Below are 17,643 nucleotides of genomic sequence, written 5' to 3' on the forward strand. Positions count from 1 at the left end.
TAAGAGTATGCGTCTCACTAGATATATACAGAGTTGGCCCACAGACATCTAGAATAACTGGGAAATAAGGTGTTCTAACGAACTTCATTTACGTCTAATTAAGGGTAAAGCTCTTATGCAATAGACTCTTTCCTGAATGAAAGCAACACATGGACTGATGTTCTCACTGACTGATGTTTAGAATCACAACCCTTAACCAACTTCTAACATTGCTCTTAAAGCTAGACAATCAGCTCACTTAGAGTCCCATGAAGGGGCCAACAATCCAATTAATTCATCTTGAAGAGCCATGGCCAAGAAAAACTAAGCCTTCTAATTCCAACTGTGGACAACTATTTACTTTCCGTTTCATTGCAACTTTCAGGAAAGCAGCAACAACAGTGATTCATCTACATATTTCTATGCTTTGCTGGTACAGAGTTCCATAGGATTTGAGAAATAAATTAGCCAATTAGGAGAAAAATCAGCACCCACTGCTGGACTAATCAGACTTACCACCTCTGCCTTTCAGTAGGAGGGTTGACCATCCTCAAGCTACTCTGTTCATTAAGGGCTACCAGAAGAACAAAAGGCTAACGAAACAACTGCAGACAGCCTTCAGGGAGCCAAATTCAGACATAAGCATATTTATCATGGCCACAGAAAAGTCTTTTTAAAAAAAAATGGTATTCCTTCCTATTTTTTGAGACAGGTCTCACTATGTAACTGGCTAAACCAGAACCCAGAAATCACTTCCTAGGCTAGTCTGGCCTTGAACTTACAGGGATTTGACTGCCTTTGCCTGTGGAGCACTTGCTTAAAGGTTTACTTTTATTTTGAAAGGGAAACATGAATGAAATTCAAAATCCTCACAATATTGAAAAGATAAGAAAAAGAAAAAAAAAAGAAAAAAAGAATTCATTCCCATATCTCTTGAAACCCTGATGTGTCTTCTTCCTGTCTGTATTCTCTATTGCTTAGATTTAGTAAAGATAGAAAGATTTTTTTAATTCCTCTTCCATTCCTCCTCTACTAAAAAACAAACAAACAAACAAAAAAAAAAACAATACATCCACAGCAAACAAACAAACAAAACCTTTATCACAGTGCCCACGGCATAAAGATAGAGTGATGATAGTAGGTACTCGGAATATTTGTCAAATAAATAAATGAATGAGTAAACAAATAAAAAATGTGTGTGTGGTTTTGTTTTCAATTCCAAAAAAATAACTGATGGGTTAAAAAAGAAAAAAAAATTCTGTGGTGCTGTGGACTGAACCCTGGACTTTGCACATCCTAGCCAAGCAATCTTTCACTGAGAAATATCTCTCGTCTGAAGTAGTAAATATGGCTAATGTTCTATGTTCACATTATCTAATTCATCCCCAAAGGAATTATTCAAATTTATACTCCCAACAACAATTGATAAGAATTATGATATAATTCCTTATCAGTACTGGCTACTAATATTTTATTTTTGGTTTAGTGGTAATATAGATTAGCTTTTATATTTTCGAATTAGGGTTAATCAGTGAATAGAAATAAAGTTGTCCTAAGTTTAAATGCTTCTATTTGCATTTCTTTAGTACCAGTGAGACTGAGCCTCTTTTTTTCCATGTCTGCAAACTAGTCTTGGGCCTCAAGTCCTAAACTGTCTGGACATGCCCTTTGTTTCTCTAATCAATTCATAGGGTTTCTTTGCACAGAAAAGATCTCAGCCTTTTGTCTGTTGTAATTGTTGCACATATTTTCATGAGTTTGACATATGCCTTTTCATTTTGGCTTTTTCTTTCCTTTGACAGATGAACATTCTCATTTTTATGTAATCATAACTGTCTATCTTTTACTTTATTCAAACCTCCTTTCTTTGACTAAGAGTCCCATGTGTGAATTGCAGCTATCATTTAAATAATAATGCCAATTGTGAATTCAGATTAACTGGGTTCACAGATTCCCACATACACCACTAAGCTTTAACCAGGACCAGAGCCCCAATTCCCATCTCCTTACAAACCCTCCCCACTAGGAGTCTAGGCAACAAGAGTTCACCCAGCCCAAACCAGACCCCTACTCAACCTCTCAACCAACCTTAAATCTGCGGTGCTATCTAAGGTGCAGACTAGATAGAGGTCAGAGACATACCTTTAAATGCCTTTGTTTACTTTTATGTTTTTAATACTCTTCCATTATTATCTATAAGATCTTTACATACCGGCATGGGTCCATAGTCTTCATCGCACATCCAGATTCCTTGTGGTGGGGCTTTACCTCCATGTACCTCCAGAGCCATTCCTTGCCCACGTATGAGCTTTCTCTAAGATCAGGCTCCTTGGCTCCATAATGCGCACTGGCTCCATAGTGCCAAGAGGATGACAAGACAATCACAACGTCTCATTTCTCCTAAATACTACCTAATAGTCCCTCAGGCCTTCTCAAATGGACCTTTTCTTTTTTCTACTTTGTCTTTTATACTTTACAAAGGAATGGGCTTTGGGAAACATCCTGTTCAAATCTCCCATTTTACAGAAAAGACATTGTAGGGCACAAATAGGAACGGCTCTCCTCAGCTTATGAAGACTCCTTCCCCAAGCATCTTCTTATCTATACTACACGTCTTCACTTTAGGGGCTTTAGGCTAAAGAGGGTAATGTCGGCTTTCTTGGCACTGGTTTGATTCTCATCTCCTCAGCTGCTGACACAGTACCAGGGCCATGATTATTACTTCTCCTGCTTGGTAGAATAGATCTTAATTACCACACAACAGATGAAAGGGTCTCTGTTTTTAAATATTCTGATAAATGATTGACACTTTAAAGACATTATTGATTTCTAGAGAGTTTTCAAACAAAATACAACTTTTTAAAAAATATCTAAAGTATCTAATCGTTCAGTTCTACTGTCAGCTTTATAAGAAGAACATGTCTTCCTTGGAATAAAATAGACAGTTTTGTAAGATTTTATTTAATGAATGACAGTGAGGGAAAGATGAGTATTCTTTTAATGTTCTTTCATATTATCTCAGTTGACAACTGATACCCATAGAAAACAAGCTTTAGTATTTTAATTGCCACACCATGCAGTAACCTTAGACTATGACCAGAAGCTAACTCAGAGTAACATTTTTGTACTACCTGACAACTTGGGAGTCTGACTGAGGATGAAACAACCTGTTTGCCATCCATACCAGGGTACTAACAATAGTGCTAGCATTCTACATGGGCTCTTCTCTCTCATCCACATTTTCTCTCGCTGCCACCACCACTACCCATCATTGTGCTCTTTATTATGCTTTGACTATGAATTTCCCTACACAGGTTCACATTTTGAATGCCTGGCTCCCAGCTGGTGGCACTATTTTGGGAAGTGGTAGAAACTTTAGGAGATGGGGCCTGGCTAGAGGAAAGGGGTCACTGAGGACAGATTGTTAGGGATACCTTACTCCTTCCTGCCTTTCTGCTTCCTGTCTTCTCTGAGGTGAGAAATACCCTCTGTCACTTGTTCCTGTTGCCTTGATATTCTATCCAAGCACATGGAACCAAGGTACCATGAACTGAACCCTCTGAAATGGTGCACAAAGAATTTTTCTTCCCTTTAAGTTGCTTCTATTGGGTATTTGATAAACAATGCAAAAGCTCTCACAAACAACCAACCAAAGGCACTGAGGCTACAGAAGTGGCTCAGTGGTTAAACTACCATCTGTACTTCCAAAAGATTCAGGTTCAATTCTCAGCACCCACATGGTTGACACCCATCTGTAACTCCAGTCCCAGGTGATTCAACACCCTCTTCTGGTCTCTAAGAGCATTGGACACGCCCATGGTACACAGATATTCATGAAGGCAAAATACCATACACATAACATATAAGCATTTAAAAAATAAATAAAGACATCCTCAACCAAGTGAATGTGAGAGGCCAATGGGCCAATGCCTGGTGGGCCTTATGGGTAAAACTGCTTGCTGTAACAATTCCATCATTCCCTGCTGTGTCTTGCACCACATGCCTGTCTCTTGTCTCGATGCAAAACCAGAAACTAGAGGAAGTACAAGTAAAGACACATAAGGGATAAACAGGTACATAAATTCTATTCTAGTTTTTTTCAAAATAAAACCACCATTTCAAGAGAAATAGAAAGCTTTTTATCATATTTATAAACAAATGGCTGATCTTCAAAACAGAAAGCATTTCTACATCTAAACAGAAACCTTTTAGTCCTTTCCTATCAACAATATGCTAGAAGATTTTAATGTTATCCTTCTGTGTGGCTACATCTCTAAAATTGTAGAGATGTTAAAATCTAGAATGCAGCAGATATGCAAATTCTGAGACTTGTACAGCCATATGGCTTGAGCTCAGAGCTATCCCATGGGCACCAGCCAGCAGCCTACCAAGAGAAGAACAGGGTTTGTGTGCCTTGGGAGCTTTAATTCCTCCCACAGACCAAGTGACACACTAGAGTTGGCTATAAATGTGGGAAGTTTGGGTCTGGAAAAGCCTGTAGAGTTGGGGAAATTGAACAGCCGGTGTGCAGCAGTGTTTTGATACATTTTTTTTAAGTGGTCTTAGAAATTTTCAAATGAGCAGAACTCCTTTCTGACCTCAGGCAACATACTGGCAAACAGATGGATGAAAGGGAACTTCTAATTTTTTTCTTTAGAAAATATTAGTCTAATAAACAGCTCGAGCATTTCTTATCTAGCTCAGTATCTAGCTCCCTCTCTTCCCTCAGTCATTTCCTCTAGCCAGAGAATGATTAGTCATTTCTATTGAACAATTCACCCAAGCACCCTACCTTCCCCAGAAGCATGAAACCATTTCAGGTGTTACCCTGATGGAAGGATTTAGGGGCCTCTTGCTAACCCTAATGTAGGTTAAAGACTCACCCTCAGAAGGTGGCTACTTCCGGTACTCACCAATCACATCTCCAATCTAGTCTCATCCTGTTTAGCTTTACAGAGATTTACAACATAAAAAGAAGCCTCATTAGCAATCGGCCCCAAGACCTACTCATGCTGAGAATAAAGCTTCCTTCCTACAGAAATCCATTCTTCTTGGATGAGGGTGGCAATGGTGGCCCAGCCATTCCTCTAAAGCTACAAGTATAATAATGAAGGCAATAACAATTTCTGCTATCATTTACCATCACTAGTAAGAAATACCTCATTGTGTTTGGGTAAAACTATTCATCAAGGTACAGTCAACATACCAACATATATATGGAGTCAGGCAGAAATGGAGTCAGATTTTTGCTGTGTCACTAAAGACCTCAATGACCTTGGAAAAGTCAATTAGCCTCCTTGCATGCCATTGTCTTCTGATAAAAGGGAATATTCTTGTCCAGTCTGCCTTTCTCCAAAAGACAGTACATGCTCCCGGACAATACAATATGAAAACTCATTACAAAATAGGATGTTCTCTCCACACAGGCTGCACTACTAGGGACTTAGAGGTTTATTCTGTAGTCCTGAGACCAGTATGTCCAGGAATCACTGTGCAGTTGCCTCGGCTACTAAATTTTCATCTCCCATGTACAACCACACATGATACATATGCATACATATTATCAGCAGTCATCATCCTGCAAGCAGGGATCTCTCAATAGCCTGGAAAAGTCTGGCTCCTTAGGCTATCACTAAATAAATCTGGAGATAGGCAGAAAGGAGTGAAATAATAAAGGTCCCTTGAGGCGATATTGTATTTCTCTAGGAAATTTTATTTCATTTTCATAAATACCGTACAATCAACTGATTTTACCAAACGTGATTCTTCTTTGATTAGACTAGATGGCACTATGGTATCACCCTTTTAATGCCCAGGAAAACTATATTGCATTACAAACAATTTTGCTTCCACTGGGAACAGTCCAAGAGGTCTCCAAGAGTCCTGATTATTGTCTAGATTACATCTGAAGTTACTTGCCAAAGGACAATGACTACTAAATAGATAATTCAAACCACATTAATTTACAGACATCACACCCTGACCTACATGTTCAAAGGAACATAGGCACACATGTCATATACAATGCTAGACACAGCTATGGCATCCATGGCAGTTAAGACTTCTCTTTTAATCCCCACACCACTGCCCCCACTGTTGTAGGTGTGGAAGTCTACTTTTGCCCTAAACATTGTTTTTGATCACTATTCTTCAGTACACCTACAAGCTAGCTAGCATAAGAGATCATTTACAGTACTGCCAGATCTGAAGGGGGCTTTCTTAAACACCACAATGCTGTTGTGACAATGACTTAACACAAATCTTGCCGTGAACTGAGTCTCAGCCTTCCTGTGGCCAAGGATCTCTTGTGATAGGAAAATGATTCTGTTACTGTAGAAAGAAAATGAAAGTTCAAAGGATTCAGCCAGGACTCTGGCCTTTGAGAAAACTGGTGTGACCAGAAAACCAGGGGCTCCCTCAGCTACAGCTAGATAGCAGAAATTGTACCCACAGTTCATCCTTTACCTGTAAAACATCGCTTTAGCCAGGAAATGGGCTGAGCATAGGCTGTGTAAGGCAGGAGTGGTCCCCATGAATAAAAGCAGCAGCGGGCAGCAGCAGAACCCTTGAGAATCCAAGAAGTCACCAAAATGGACAGAGCAAGACACTAAAATGATTGCTCACCAGAAGACCCCAATTTCACTCCCTGCAACTAAACTCATTCATGGATTCCCTGCCCCAGATCAAATTTGTTTTCAAGAGCTCTGCAAAACAATAGCTCTGGCTGGATTGATTTCACCCCAAAGCAGCTCCTTTTGTTCGTTTCACAGCATCCCATGACCTCCAGGAACTGGCCATAGCAGCTAAGGGGAAGAAAATGCCTTACTGGCTACCGATTATTCACAAACCAGTTTTTTTTTTTCCCCTATATCATTCATTCCCTGTTAGCAACACCGTAAGCTGGACATGGGTGCTGGGGCTCTAGGATTTCTGAGCCTTAGAAGAAACTCCTAACACTCCTGTAGCTCCTGAGCCCTATGCAGGGTCCAGAGCAACTTTCCAACTGGTCACCGAGCAGGCAGGGTGCCCCCTTATATACGAAAAGCATGGTGGACACTTAGAGTGTAGGCAACAAACAGTAAGGGGCACAAGATGAGATCCAGGAGCTCTCCCTGAGTGCCCCCAAACAGTGGCAGAATGACATCTGCTCTCCAGAGAAAAGAGGGGCCTGGGGGTGGGGAGGTGATAGAAGCCAGGGGAAAAGAAAGCAAAAGGTGAGAAAGAGAGAAGAAACGTGGAAAGGGGAAAGGAAGACAGAAAGAGAAAGACCAGTAAAAGGAAGAAAGGAGTAACCAACAGCAGACAAGATGGGCAGAGAATTTTCCACTAGAGAAAGCCAGAAACTAAAAGGCGGGAGGGAATGCAGGAAAGGAAAAGAAGCCCAAGTCTTTGGTACCAGGTGTAGAGGAGAGGAGAGGATAAGGATAAGGAGGATGGACCCAGAGAATCTGATGTGGAGTACAATTCTTTAGGACTTTCTAGTGCTCAGAGTGTAGTGTCCAGTCCTGGCTTCTGCTGGGGCACTTTCTAGGCAGCCAGGCCGCTTTATCCACACTCAACCAGCAAGCAGGCTAACCCTCAGATGGGCAGACCAGCTGTCCTGGGCTGCAATCCAGATGCTTCTTGACAGAGCAACTAAGATAGGCTCTAGTGTGTCTACCCAGCAGGGACTCAAGCCTCAGAGCATCAAGGTGTACACAGGGTCCACAGCAAGTGCAGATACAGCGTTTCCTGCCCATGATTGGCCAAGGCCCAGGTCGGGGACTGCGCTTAAGTGACTCACGGATACTCACCTGGAAGGTCTCAGCCTGGCGTCGCGCTTGCCATCCACCACTGCAGGCACGCAGCTGGTGAGCTCGGTCCAGTCGGCGTGCAGCCCGCAGCTCCAGCCGGTGGAGAACCTGGAGAAGAGCCAGGTCTCCCTCTTACCAGGCCGGTGGCAAGTGCATTTCTTCTGCCCCACGCGGCACTCACATGGCTGCTCCAGCTGGATGTTGCGCACCAGGTGACGGCCAAAAGTGGTGCCCCCAGTCTTCTGGATGTGCAGGAACACGATCAGGTCATCGCCCTTGATGTCGAAGTCTACCTTGCGCAGGAGATCGCTGCGGCTGAAATTGTAGCGGGGTACAAACCTGGCGGAACTCTCATCCTCCGAGCGGTACGGATCCGGCACCGGGGAGCTGAACGCCTGCAGGCGGAGGAGCTGGCATTCTGTGCCGGGGCACACATATTGGAGGACGATCACGGCAAATAGGAAGAGCATCACCAAAGCCAGCAGCAGCTTGTTAGATTTCTCATCCATGTTCCCGACGCTGGGGGAAACCCAAGCTCGTTACGTCAGTCCCGCAGCTCGGCCCGTGCTCGCCTCGCTCCCGCACCGCCCCCTCCCCGTGGCGCCACCGTTGCGCCCCTTTCCCCTCCCGTCCGTACCGAGTACTCCACCAAGGCGGCGGCAGCGGCGCCCTTCCCCGCTTCCTTCCTTCCCGGCAGGCTCAGCGCTGTGGCTTCTGCCGCTCTCCCCCCCTCACCCCGACTCCATCCCGCTGGTCGTTGCCCCCTCCCCCGGACAAACCCCAATCCACTCCGTGGCGTCTCGTTCCCCGCGGGATCCCTCCGGTCCCAGTTTCTCTACTCCCTAACTTACGCCACCCCTCTCCGGCGCTGGGTGCTTCCCGCTCTCCTCTCTCCAGCTCCCATCCCCATCCCGTTGGCCCGCGGGACTCTCTGGGGCCCCGGACCCCAGTTCCCTCCTTGTGTGCGAGCTGCTGACCCTAAACCAAGGCTCCCTTGGCGCGTATCCCGCTGCTCACCAGGTGGCCCCTAGAAGTGAGCTGCGGCTTAAGGGTTCCCCTGGGGAAGAAGGAAGGAGCCCGCGGGCTGCCTGACTTTGCAAGCAGAGGCGGCGCAGCCCTTTCCCGCGGAACAGTGGAGAAGGAGCCGCACCGCGGTCAGTTGCGCGCTCAACCGGTCTCAGGTCCCCCAGCCCGGCCACCTCCGGCACCCTGGAACTTTAAGCCTTGCCCTCCGCTCCCACTTGCCTTCCCTTCTCCCGCCGCCCGGGCTCACCCTGGACCCGGAGCAAAAGCCCCACTTTCGCCCACCACGTACCTGGCCAAGGGACCGAAAATCTTGGAGAAGATCGCACTGAGCACGTGCTTGAGCGAGTGGCCCACGGCTGCCAGGCCCCGAGTGAGCAGGGCCCGGCAGAGGGAGCCCAGGTCCCAGCGTCGCCTGAGGTCGTGCATCCGCCTGCGGCGGCCTCGAGGCAGCAGCGCGAAGAGCTGGGCGCGCAAGGCTCCCGCCAAGGAAGAAAATGCCTTTGGGGGCTTGTCCTGGAGCGGCGGGGAGTTGAATCCGAGAGACACACCCCTAGGAGGGCCGGTACGGACTGAGGCGGCGACAGATCCGGGCCGGCTTGCTGCCAATTCGGCCTCTACTCTGGAATGCCGGCGGGGACAGGTGGTGCGGGCGGGCGCTCCTTGCTCTGGTTGCAGTGGCGGTCCGAGCGCCCGGGCTGCAAACGCAGGCAGTGCCATTCCCCCCTTCAGGCAACTCAGGGTACTAAGGATCAGGAGCGAGCTTGAATTTATATAATAATGCCTCACGCCCAAGAGCCCCAGCCACTTCACCAGCAAGAGACCTGCGTTTTCTCCTGTGTTGGAGAACGGAGGTCACTCCAGAGAGCGCATCACTCCACTTTGGCTCATAATTTCAGCCTCCTTAAAATAGCAAAGGCGCAAATTGGACCTTTTCCCTCTCTCTTTGCCAATTTCCATTCTGCAACGGAAGAGGGGGGTATTTTCTGAAAAGGTAAGTCAGCATGGCAATAAAGCATGACTAAAAAACCTTACATGGAGGATTTTTTTTTGAGCAATTTCAAAGCACTCACGCTCTAATCCCTCTCCCCTTGTGAATCTCATGCACCAAGCCCACCGCCCTCAGAAAGATTTCGCTCACTATCGTTTATTGAATGAATGGATGTCTAACTACACACCACATCCGAGTTAGACCATCTTGCTCAAGGTGTTGTGGCATATAGAGAAACTGAAGCCCAGAGAGAATTAGATATGCAGCCAAGGTCACACAGCAGAGACCCAGGATTTATTATCAGAAACCCAAGCACGATCCAACCTTTTTGCTTTTCATAATTAAAGCGTGTCTCTAAATATATATGTATGGGTTTATTATCAAGCCTAGTTGTCCAAGGGCTCTTTTCATCTGGGGGACCAGGGATGCGGAGATTTAAGACTGGATATTCCTTTAGAACAAGGCCCCTGGCAAGTTGGGACGAAGACATTTCCTAGCTAATGAACGGGGGAATGTGCAGCGCATGAAGACACTGGAGTTTCCATTACTGAACATGCACTCCCAGCCTAACTGATGTACAATGTGTGGGTGAGCAGCAATATTTCAAAGTAGTAGCACTGGCGGTGGTGGCCACTGGAAGAGGATGCTGCAAACTGAGTTTAGGACTCCAGAACATTCTTTATTTCCCTTGCACCGTGGAGCCGCATGCAAAGCCTGATTCAGGAGCCCTTGGAATTATTACAAAAACTGTGGCAAAATACCTCGCCCTTCCTAAGGCTCAATTTTCCTTTCTGTCACATAAGACTAATAATAACGCCTCTCTTTTAATCAACTAGGCTAGTGTGAGGATAAAATGTAGAAACCTCTAGGCAACTCAAAAGACTATGTGTTGTTTACCTACAATGCTTCTTGCCTTGGCGTACCAAATGAGTCTGAAGCTAGTTGAAGAAGGGTCCTTGTCAGGCCATTTTATAATTGTCACCTTGCCCTTCTACTCAGAATCCCCAGACCTGGCTGTACTTACCCATGCCCCAGGGAACCTACTGGGACATTAAAGAATTCTTTGTCTAGCTGCTGCAGGTGTTAATAATAGTGTATCTCTTGGAAATACTCCATTCGTGGCATTCCTGCATCTCAGACCCTAAGCTCTAGGAGCAAAGTTGTACAAAGGAACTGGATGCTGCAATACACAAGATAGACCTGAGCTCCCCACAAAGCTCCCCTGGGTCTGCTATTCTGTGGAATAGGCCCTACTCCCCACTGGGAGCAGGTAAGGATGTCAGTCCTGAAGCTACAGGGATTATCATTTCCATGGCCACCCACACAGTGGCCTCTTAGGTTGACACAGTAGGTAGCTATCCTTCTCCTAACACCATATATAGAAGCTACCTCCTTCCTGTCATTTTATCAGCATTATAGTGGCATTCAGTAGATCCTTAAGAAAATACTTTCTGAAACTGGAGGTTCACACATTCAAGCCCTAATTATGGAATTTCTATTTAAGAAGGATTAATGGGATTGGAATATGGGAAAAGAAGTTACTTTGTGTTGAGGGTAGGTAGAGGAAGGTGGTGAGCAGCACCAGGGAAAACCGGGATTTTCCCAAATGGTAAAAAAGAAGCCTGTGCAGAGATGTAAACACACAAGCACAAACAGGCAAGCAGGGGAGGGCTAGTCAGGTTTACTTCTGCAGAGCCAAAGGAAGAAAACTGCAGTTACTGAGATACAGTACTGTGCTGACACTTTAAGGTGAATATATACAACAGCTCAGTGGAGTATACTTGCATTTACAAGCCTTTTCTTGAAACCCTCCCTTCATGTTTGTGAGACAAAAAACCAGCCAGGTGGTTCAGCACTTGCTACCAAGCCTGACTATCTGAGTTCAATCCCTGACACCAACATGGTGAAAGGAGAGAACTAATTATCTCAAGTTGCCATCTGACCTCCACAGACAGGAACAGAATGGCTCTCTCTCTCTCTCTCTCTCTCTCTCTCTCTCTCTCTCTCTCACACACACACACACACACACACACACACACCCCACACACACACACATACACACACACACCTAAAAAAATACTTAATAGCAAAAAAATAAAATCTAAAAATGTTGGTTGTTTTGAGATACGTTCTATGTACTCCTGGAAGGCTTAGAACTTGCTGTGTAGAGCAGCCTGAACTTGAACTCACAGAAATCCCCCTGTTTCTGCCTGTTGAATGATGAAATTAAAGGCCTGAGTCGCTGCATCTAGCTCATAATGTTTTAAGCAAATTTATCATTTTTTTCTTGGACCACATTTATAGCTATTCTCAGCGGGCTGCCTGCAGAGTGCTGGTTGGGCATCCCAGAGTGGTTCTTCCAGAGAGATACTGAGATGGGAGATGAAGGGCAGAAGAACACGCTGAATTGTAAGGTCTTTGGCTTTCCATCTCCTTGGAGGAACATTAGTCATACTAGGTATAAGCATGTAGGTATAAGAATGTAGGTATAAGCATGCAGTATAAGCATGTAGGTATAAGTATGCAGTATAAGCATGTAGGTATAAGAATGTAGGTATAAGCATGCAGTATAAGCATGTAGGTATAAGTATGCAGTATAAGCATGTAGGTATAAGTATGCAGTATAAGCATGTAGGTATAAGCATGCAGTATAAGCATGTAGGTATAAGCATGTAGGTATAAAAGCACGTAGGTATAAAAGCACGTAGGTTGCAGTACTTGGGAGGTAAGGAAGACACAGCAGTCTGGCCAGAGCCTCTGGTTAATTCCAAAATACGGTGAGGTTTTCAGTATTTTTCACAGAACTGTCCTTCGATGGTTTTTCAACAAAAGATTGGTGATTCAGAGAGCACAAGGGTCAGTCTGGCTTGTACAGTAAGTGGAGTGTGAGAAGCCCTGCATCTGGGTGCTGGAGACTGAGGACAACAGACAGCCCTGGCAAGAGTCCTTTGTTAGAAGCATGAATCTGAATCCGGAGGGCACCCACTGGCCAGGTTCTTTTGTCACTGAACAAAGAAGTGAAGTAGGGACACGTGGATTGTGATAGAAATAGTCACAGTCCATTAAGAAAGACAATGGTGCTCTTGAGAATGGGTGAGATCCCAGGCTCAAAAATCCCAAGTCTCCCCCACAATGACCCTTTCTAGGTCACTGCCGCTTTCTCCCACACTTGCAGATTGCTTGCATTTCCCAGGGATGCTCTGCTTGGTTACAGACAGCCCAGGTGGGGAGAGGTTAGGGTCCTTCAGCCACATGACTTCTTTCATATGTTAATCTCGATGCTTCTTTCTCTCTGCCCTAGTTTCCTAGCACACCTTGACTAGGATGCTAGGAATACCTAGTAGGCCATGGAAACCACTTCCTTGCTGGCTTCTTTTGTCCCCTTTGTGTAAGACAGCAAGGTTAATGAGATTCAAAGAGCACTTTTTTGATCTGATAATGCCAAGACCAAGGTTACTTGTCTGCTTCAAGAGCCAAAATGCCACAGGCAGTGGGAGAAAGTTGGATTCCTGGTCCTCAAAATGAAATTCTGTAGCATTCTGTGGCATTAGCAACACAGGATCTCAGCAGTTATATTTGTTGTGGGCCTATAATACACTAGCAACAGCAGGGTCCCCTGTTCAAATTAGAATAGAAATAGTGGAAACAATATTAGAGAGAGTGTGTGTCACATTTACTATAAAGCATAAAACAGTATGCTTTCTCCTCATCCTGAGTATTCCCTTCCACCCCGTTTTTCCAGCTGTCTATAATCTTTTGAAAATGCTCATATTCTCAATAATAGGCAATTTTTGTCACAAAGATTGAAGGCATGCAAATGGTAGTGCCAATCCATTCTGTATTTATGTGTCTCTCCAAACTGAATGAACAGCAGTACTTAATGAAAAACTGTTCTGGAGCTCAAGCTTTAATATTATAAACAGGTTGGGTGTGTCATACATATCCCTCTCCATAGTCCTGTTTCCCCCTCACAAGACACAGAGCTTTGATTTCTAGCCTCACAAAACCCCGGGGCTTAAGAAATTAAAAAAGGAGTGTGTGTTGCATAAGTAAAATAAGAACTGGATGAGGTTCCGAGTTGCCTCTTCAGTGTAAACATGCTGTCTGGTGACTGCAGAAGCACTTCAGGAGTGGGGCAGTTTCCTTTTCTTGCTGCCAGTGATGGAAGTCAGTTAATGCTGGGCTTCTAGACCTATAGCATGCCAACCTGCAGCAACCACAATAGTGGCTTCAGCTTTCAGAAAGTCAGCTCACTTCTCTGTATCCCAGTTTCTGTGCACAAAACAATGAGCTGGTTTATGGGTAGAGTAAAAAATGAGTGCAATCTCAAGTGAGCCTTCTTAAAGAGGATAGAGCAAAGCTCTGGAGAGCACATTGCCCTGGGGTTCAACTGGGTTCCTCACATGAGGTAACTAACCTACCAGAACGTTTTGGGTTCCTGGAAAAGCAGACCTTTCTCTACCAATTTTGACTCTGACTGTCTTTGATCTGATATCTTTGTTTTTCTAATAGTAACATACTGATAATGGAGAGTTGACATGGCCCTAACAGGAGTCAAAGTGGCTTTGTCCTCACAGTGTTTATCTCTAGTACTTCCTTGCCTTCCTTCTGCATCTCTCTATTCCTCTCTCTGCTAAATGTCTCTTGGTGGATCAGTCACTCATGCCAGCTTCCAAAAGACATCAACAAACCAGTTTGTGATAATGAACTGAGTTGTATGTAAGTGAAGGGGAGTGCCTAGTGCTGATTTTAGCCAGAGGGGTTTCAATTTAAGTAGCTGGTCAAACCACAGCAGTTAGGATTAAAAAACAAAGTCAGTTTTACATTCAGCCTTCGTGAGCCAGAATTGAGCAAACCCGTCCATCAGCTAATCCCTGGACCAGTTAGTTCACAGTGGCATGGTAGGTAGTACATGTTAGAGGCCAAAACGACTGCATTAGCTCCCTGCATGACCATGGGTACTCCAGTCACTTGATATCTCTGGGACTCGCTTGTTCCCCTTGATCCTTTGATAAAATAATAAGGTGGCACCAGACCCTAAAGGCCTAAAGGAATTTTCTCTCTGTGTGTGGCCTGTGTTTGTGTGTGTGTGCGGCCACTGTGTTTGTGTGTGTGTGTGTGTGTGTGAGAGAGAGAGAGAGAGAGAGAGAGAGAGAGAGAGAGAGAGAGAGAGAGAGAAAATGTGTGTGCATGCACACAATATAATCTTTGCTAACTAATGAGAAGAACTGGGAAAGAAGAAAGCCTTTCTGTCTATAGCTTTCTGGACACTACCAAAGACAAGCAACCCTCTAGCAAGAAACTGAGCCAAAAACAGTAGAATGAGGGGCCTGAGAGAGCTAGCCCCATGTTTAAGAACATTTATTGATCTTACAGGGGATCTAGGTTCAGCTCCCAACACTTACACACTGTAGCTCACAACAGTCTGTAACTCTAGATCCAGGGTTTCTTCTGGTACTGCATACAGAGGGTATGCATACACACATGCTACCAAAACATGTACAGAAAATCAAAATATGTCTTAGGATCTTTTTTTTTCAAAAGCAGAACAAGGAGCTGGAGAGATGGCTCAGTGGTTAAAAGCAATTGTTCTTGCAGAGGACCCATGTTCAATTCCCAGCACCCTGGTACTCACTACTGCCTATAACTCTGGTTCCAGGACATCTGGCAGCCTTTTGTGGCCTCTGTGGGTACTGTACACACATGGTTCACATACATCCAAGCAGGCCAAGCACTCATAAGATAATTGATAACAATAAATAATTTTAAAGCAAAACAAAAATGTAAATGAGGAGTAAACTTCTTGGGAAAGGCAGTGGTGACACAGGCCTTTAATCCAACACTCAGGAAACAAAGGCAGGGAGATTTCTGATTTCAAGGCCGTCCTGGTCTACAGATTGAGCTCCAGAACAGCCAGGGCTACATAGAGAATCACAGACAAAACTTTGCCAGGTCACATGAGTAAAATAGAAACCTGAAAATAAACTTTTAGAGCTCCCCCGACTGGCATGGTAAAATCAAACTTGAAAGTCTGTGGGAAAGTAGTGTTGAGAACAGAACTCCAGCTGATACAGAACTGATAAGAAAAGCCACAGTGGCCTGGCCTGGCCCAGAGCCTCGCATTCTGGGGTCTCAACAAGACAGGAATTCATTTGCTCTTCACCCATCACTGACTGGTCACCACGGGAAGTCTTATTTTGGATAATAAAATAAAAAGTTTAATAATATAAATGGATATAGTAAATGTCATAATGAGAGCTAGTGAGACTTGCAGCAGGTTAAGGCACTCGTTGCCACACCTGACAACCTGAATTTGAACTCCAGGATCCATACAGTGGAAGGAGAAAACTGACTCCTGTGAGTTGTCCTCAAATATCTTTATCACACATGTACTGCTCCCCTCTCCAGTAAATAAATATTTTTTAAAAAGCTTCAATGCTATAATAAACCCATTGTTTTGTACTTAAAAAATAAAAATAAATAAAAGTTTCAAAATTATGTCACAAGTCAAAATGGAAAACATAAGCTTAAGGCCCAAGTTACACACAGGAAAACAATACTTTAACAGCTACATGAACTAGGAAGGGAATATCTTATAAGCATAAGTCGGGAAAAAAGAAAATTTGGAAACTATGCATGTTACAGACTAAATGAAAATTAATTTTAACAAGATAGAGCCAGACCATAGCCTTCTAAAGCCATGCACTGGATTTTATTGAAAAGCCTGGAAAGGGGACTTACTAGTTTTATCCGTATTTTCAAAATTCACATTTCACTAAATAGCATTAAATTGCAGAGAACTGGAACATTAGCGCAGTAGGGAGAAATGAGCTTAGTAAAAGGCACTTTGAGATGCATCTTCTACACTGAAGAATATTGCATTAATGGATATCATCTTGTAGAAAATTTAGCTGAAGGAGAAGGCACTATCTAGACCTCCAAAGAAAAGAGACAAAAATATATCTGGAAGGGCCCAAGGAGGGACTAGAAATACAGCCAGGTGTGGATGAGGGACAGAATGGACATACAGGCGAGGGTCCTAGCCCCAGCAATCTGCAGGGGTCAGGAATAGCATGACCTCATGATATACCTTGAGGTTTATCACCAGAATGCTTAGCAAATGATGTCAGCAGCTCCAGGAATAAACATCTCTTATGTATTAGACATAGTACTAAACACCATACATGTATCTCAGTATTCCTAGTGATCTAATGAGTTCACTGTATCTCAGTATTCCTAGTGATCTAATGAGTTCATTGTAAATAAGGGCATTAAGTGTTATTGTTGTTGTTGTTATAGCCATCCAACTAGAACTAACTAGTTCTCAAATCCAGATCTCTCTAATTGCACAACCTGTAGTAACTCTTGCCCTTATGATCTCCACCCCAATCAATCCAGGATGTCTGGGTATGAGTTGGAGTCTATGAGTTATGTTTTTCCAAATATAAAACCCAGAACCTTGGATAATCCACACCTTAAGAGGAAGAGCAGCACAGAGGGCTTGCGGTGGGGAGTGCCTGGGCACATGGGCATGGGCTTGCATTTGCAGGAAGATAATTTAAAGATAATAGAGAAGAAAGTGCTAAGTATTCCTGTAAATCCTCAGTCCACTGCTCACTGAAGTAGACCCAATAACCTAGCATTCTTTTTTATTAATCATTTTATTTGTTTACATTTCAAATGTTATCCCCCTTTCTGGTCTCTCCTCCATGAAACCTCCCACCCCACCCCATCCCCTCTCCTTTGCCTCTAAGAGGGTGTACCCCACTCATCCACTCCCACCTCACCCCTTCTTTGGGGCATCAAGCCTCCACAGGGCCAAGCCCCTCCCCTCCCACTGATGCCAGATGAGGCAAT

The 17,643-nt window shown here is 44.3% G+C and overlaps 1 protein-coding gene across 5 annotated transcripts in view; it reads right to left on the minus strand.

Annotated features, from left to right (window-relative positions):
* Hs6st2 (heparan sulfate 6-O-sulfotransferase 2) overlaps nucleotides 1-9,553 on the minus strand; it is a 279,684-nt gene extending 270,131 nt beyond the window's left edge. For 2 of the 5 annotated variants that reach the window (XM_052171409.1, XM_052171408.1), the window contains exons 1-2: nucleotides 9,088-9,553; nucleotides 7,773-8,291 (exon numbers count right to left, since the gene is read on the minus strand). In XM_052171409.1, the coding sequence (XP_052027369.1) occupies nucleotides 7,773-8,291; nucleotides 9,088-9,515 (947 nt within the window). In that variant the 5' untranslated portion in view covers nucleotides 9,516-9,553. Of the gene's footprint in view, nucleotides 1-7,772; nucleotides 8,292-8,409; nucleotides 8,461-8,789; nucleotides 8,866-9,087 lie in introns of those variants that run through there. The other 3 variants (XM_052171410.1, XM_052171411.1, XM_052171412.1) reach the window with 3 other exon arrangements.
* Nucleotides 9,554-17,643: the final 8,090 nt, after the last annotated feature.

Source organism: Apodemus sylvaticus, chromosome X (assembly GCF_947179515.1).
Source record: "Apodemus sylvaticus chromosome X, mApoSyl1.1, whole genome shotgun sequence".
Classification (NCBI taxonomy): Eukaryota; Metazoa; Chordata; class Mammalia; order Rodentia; family Muridae; genus Apodemus; species Apodemus sylvaticus.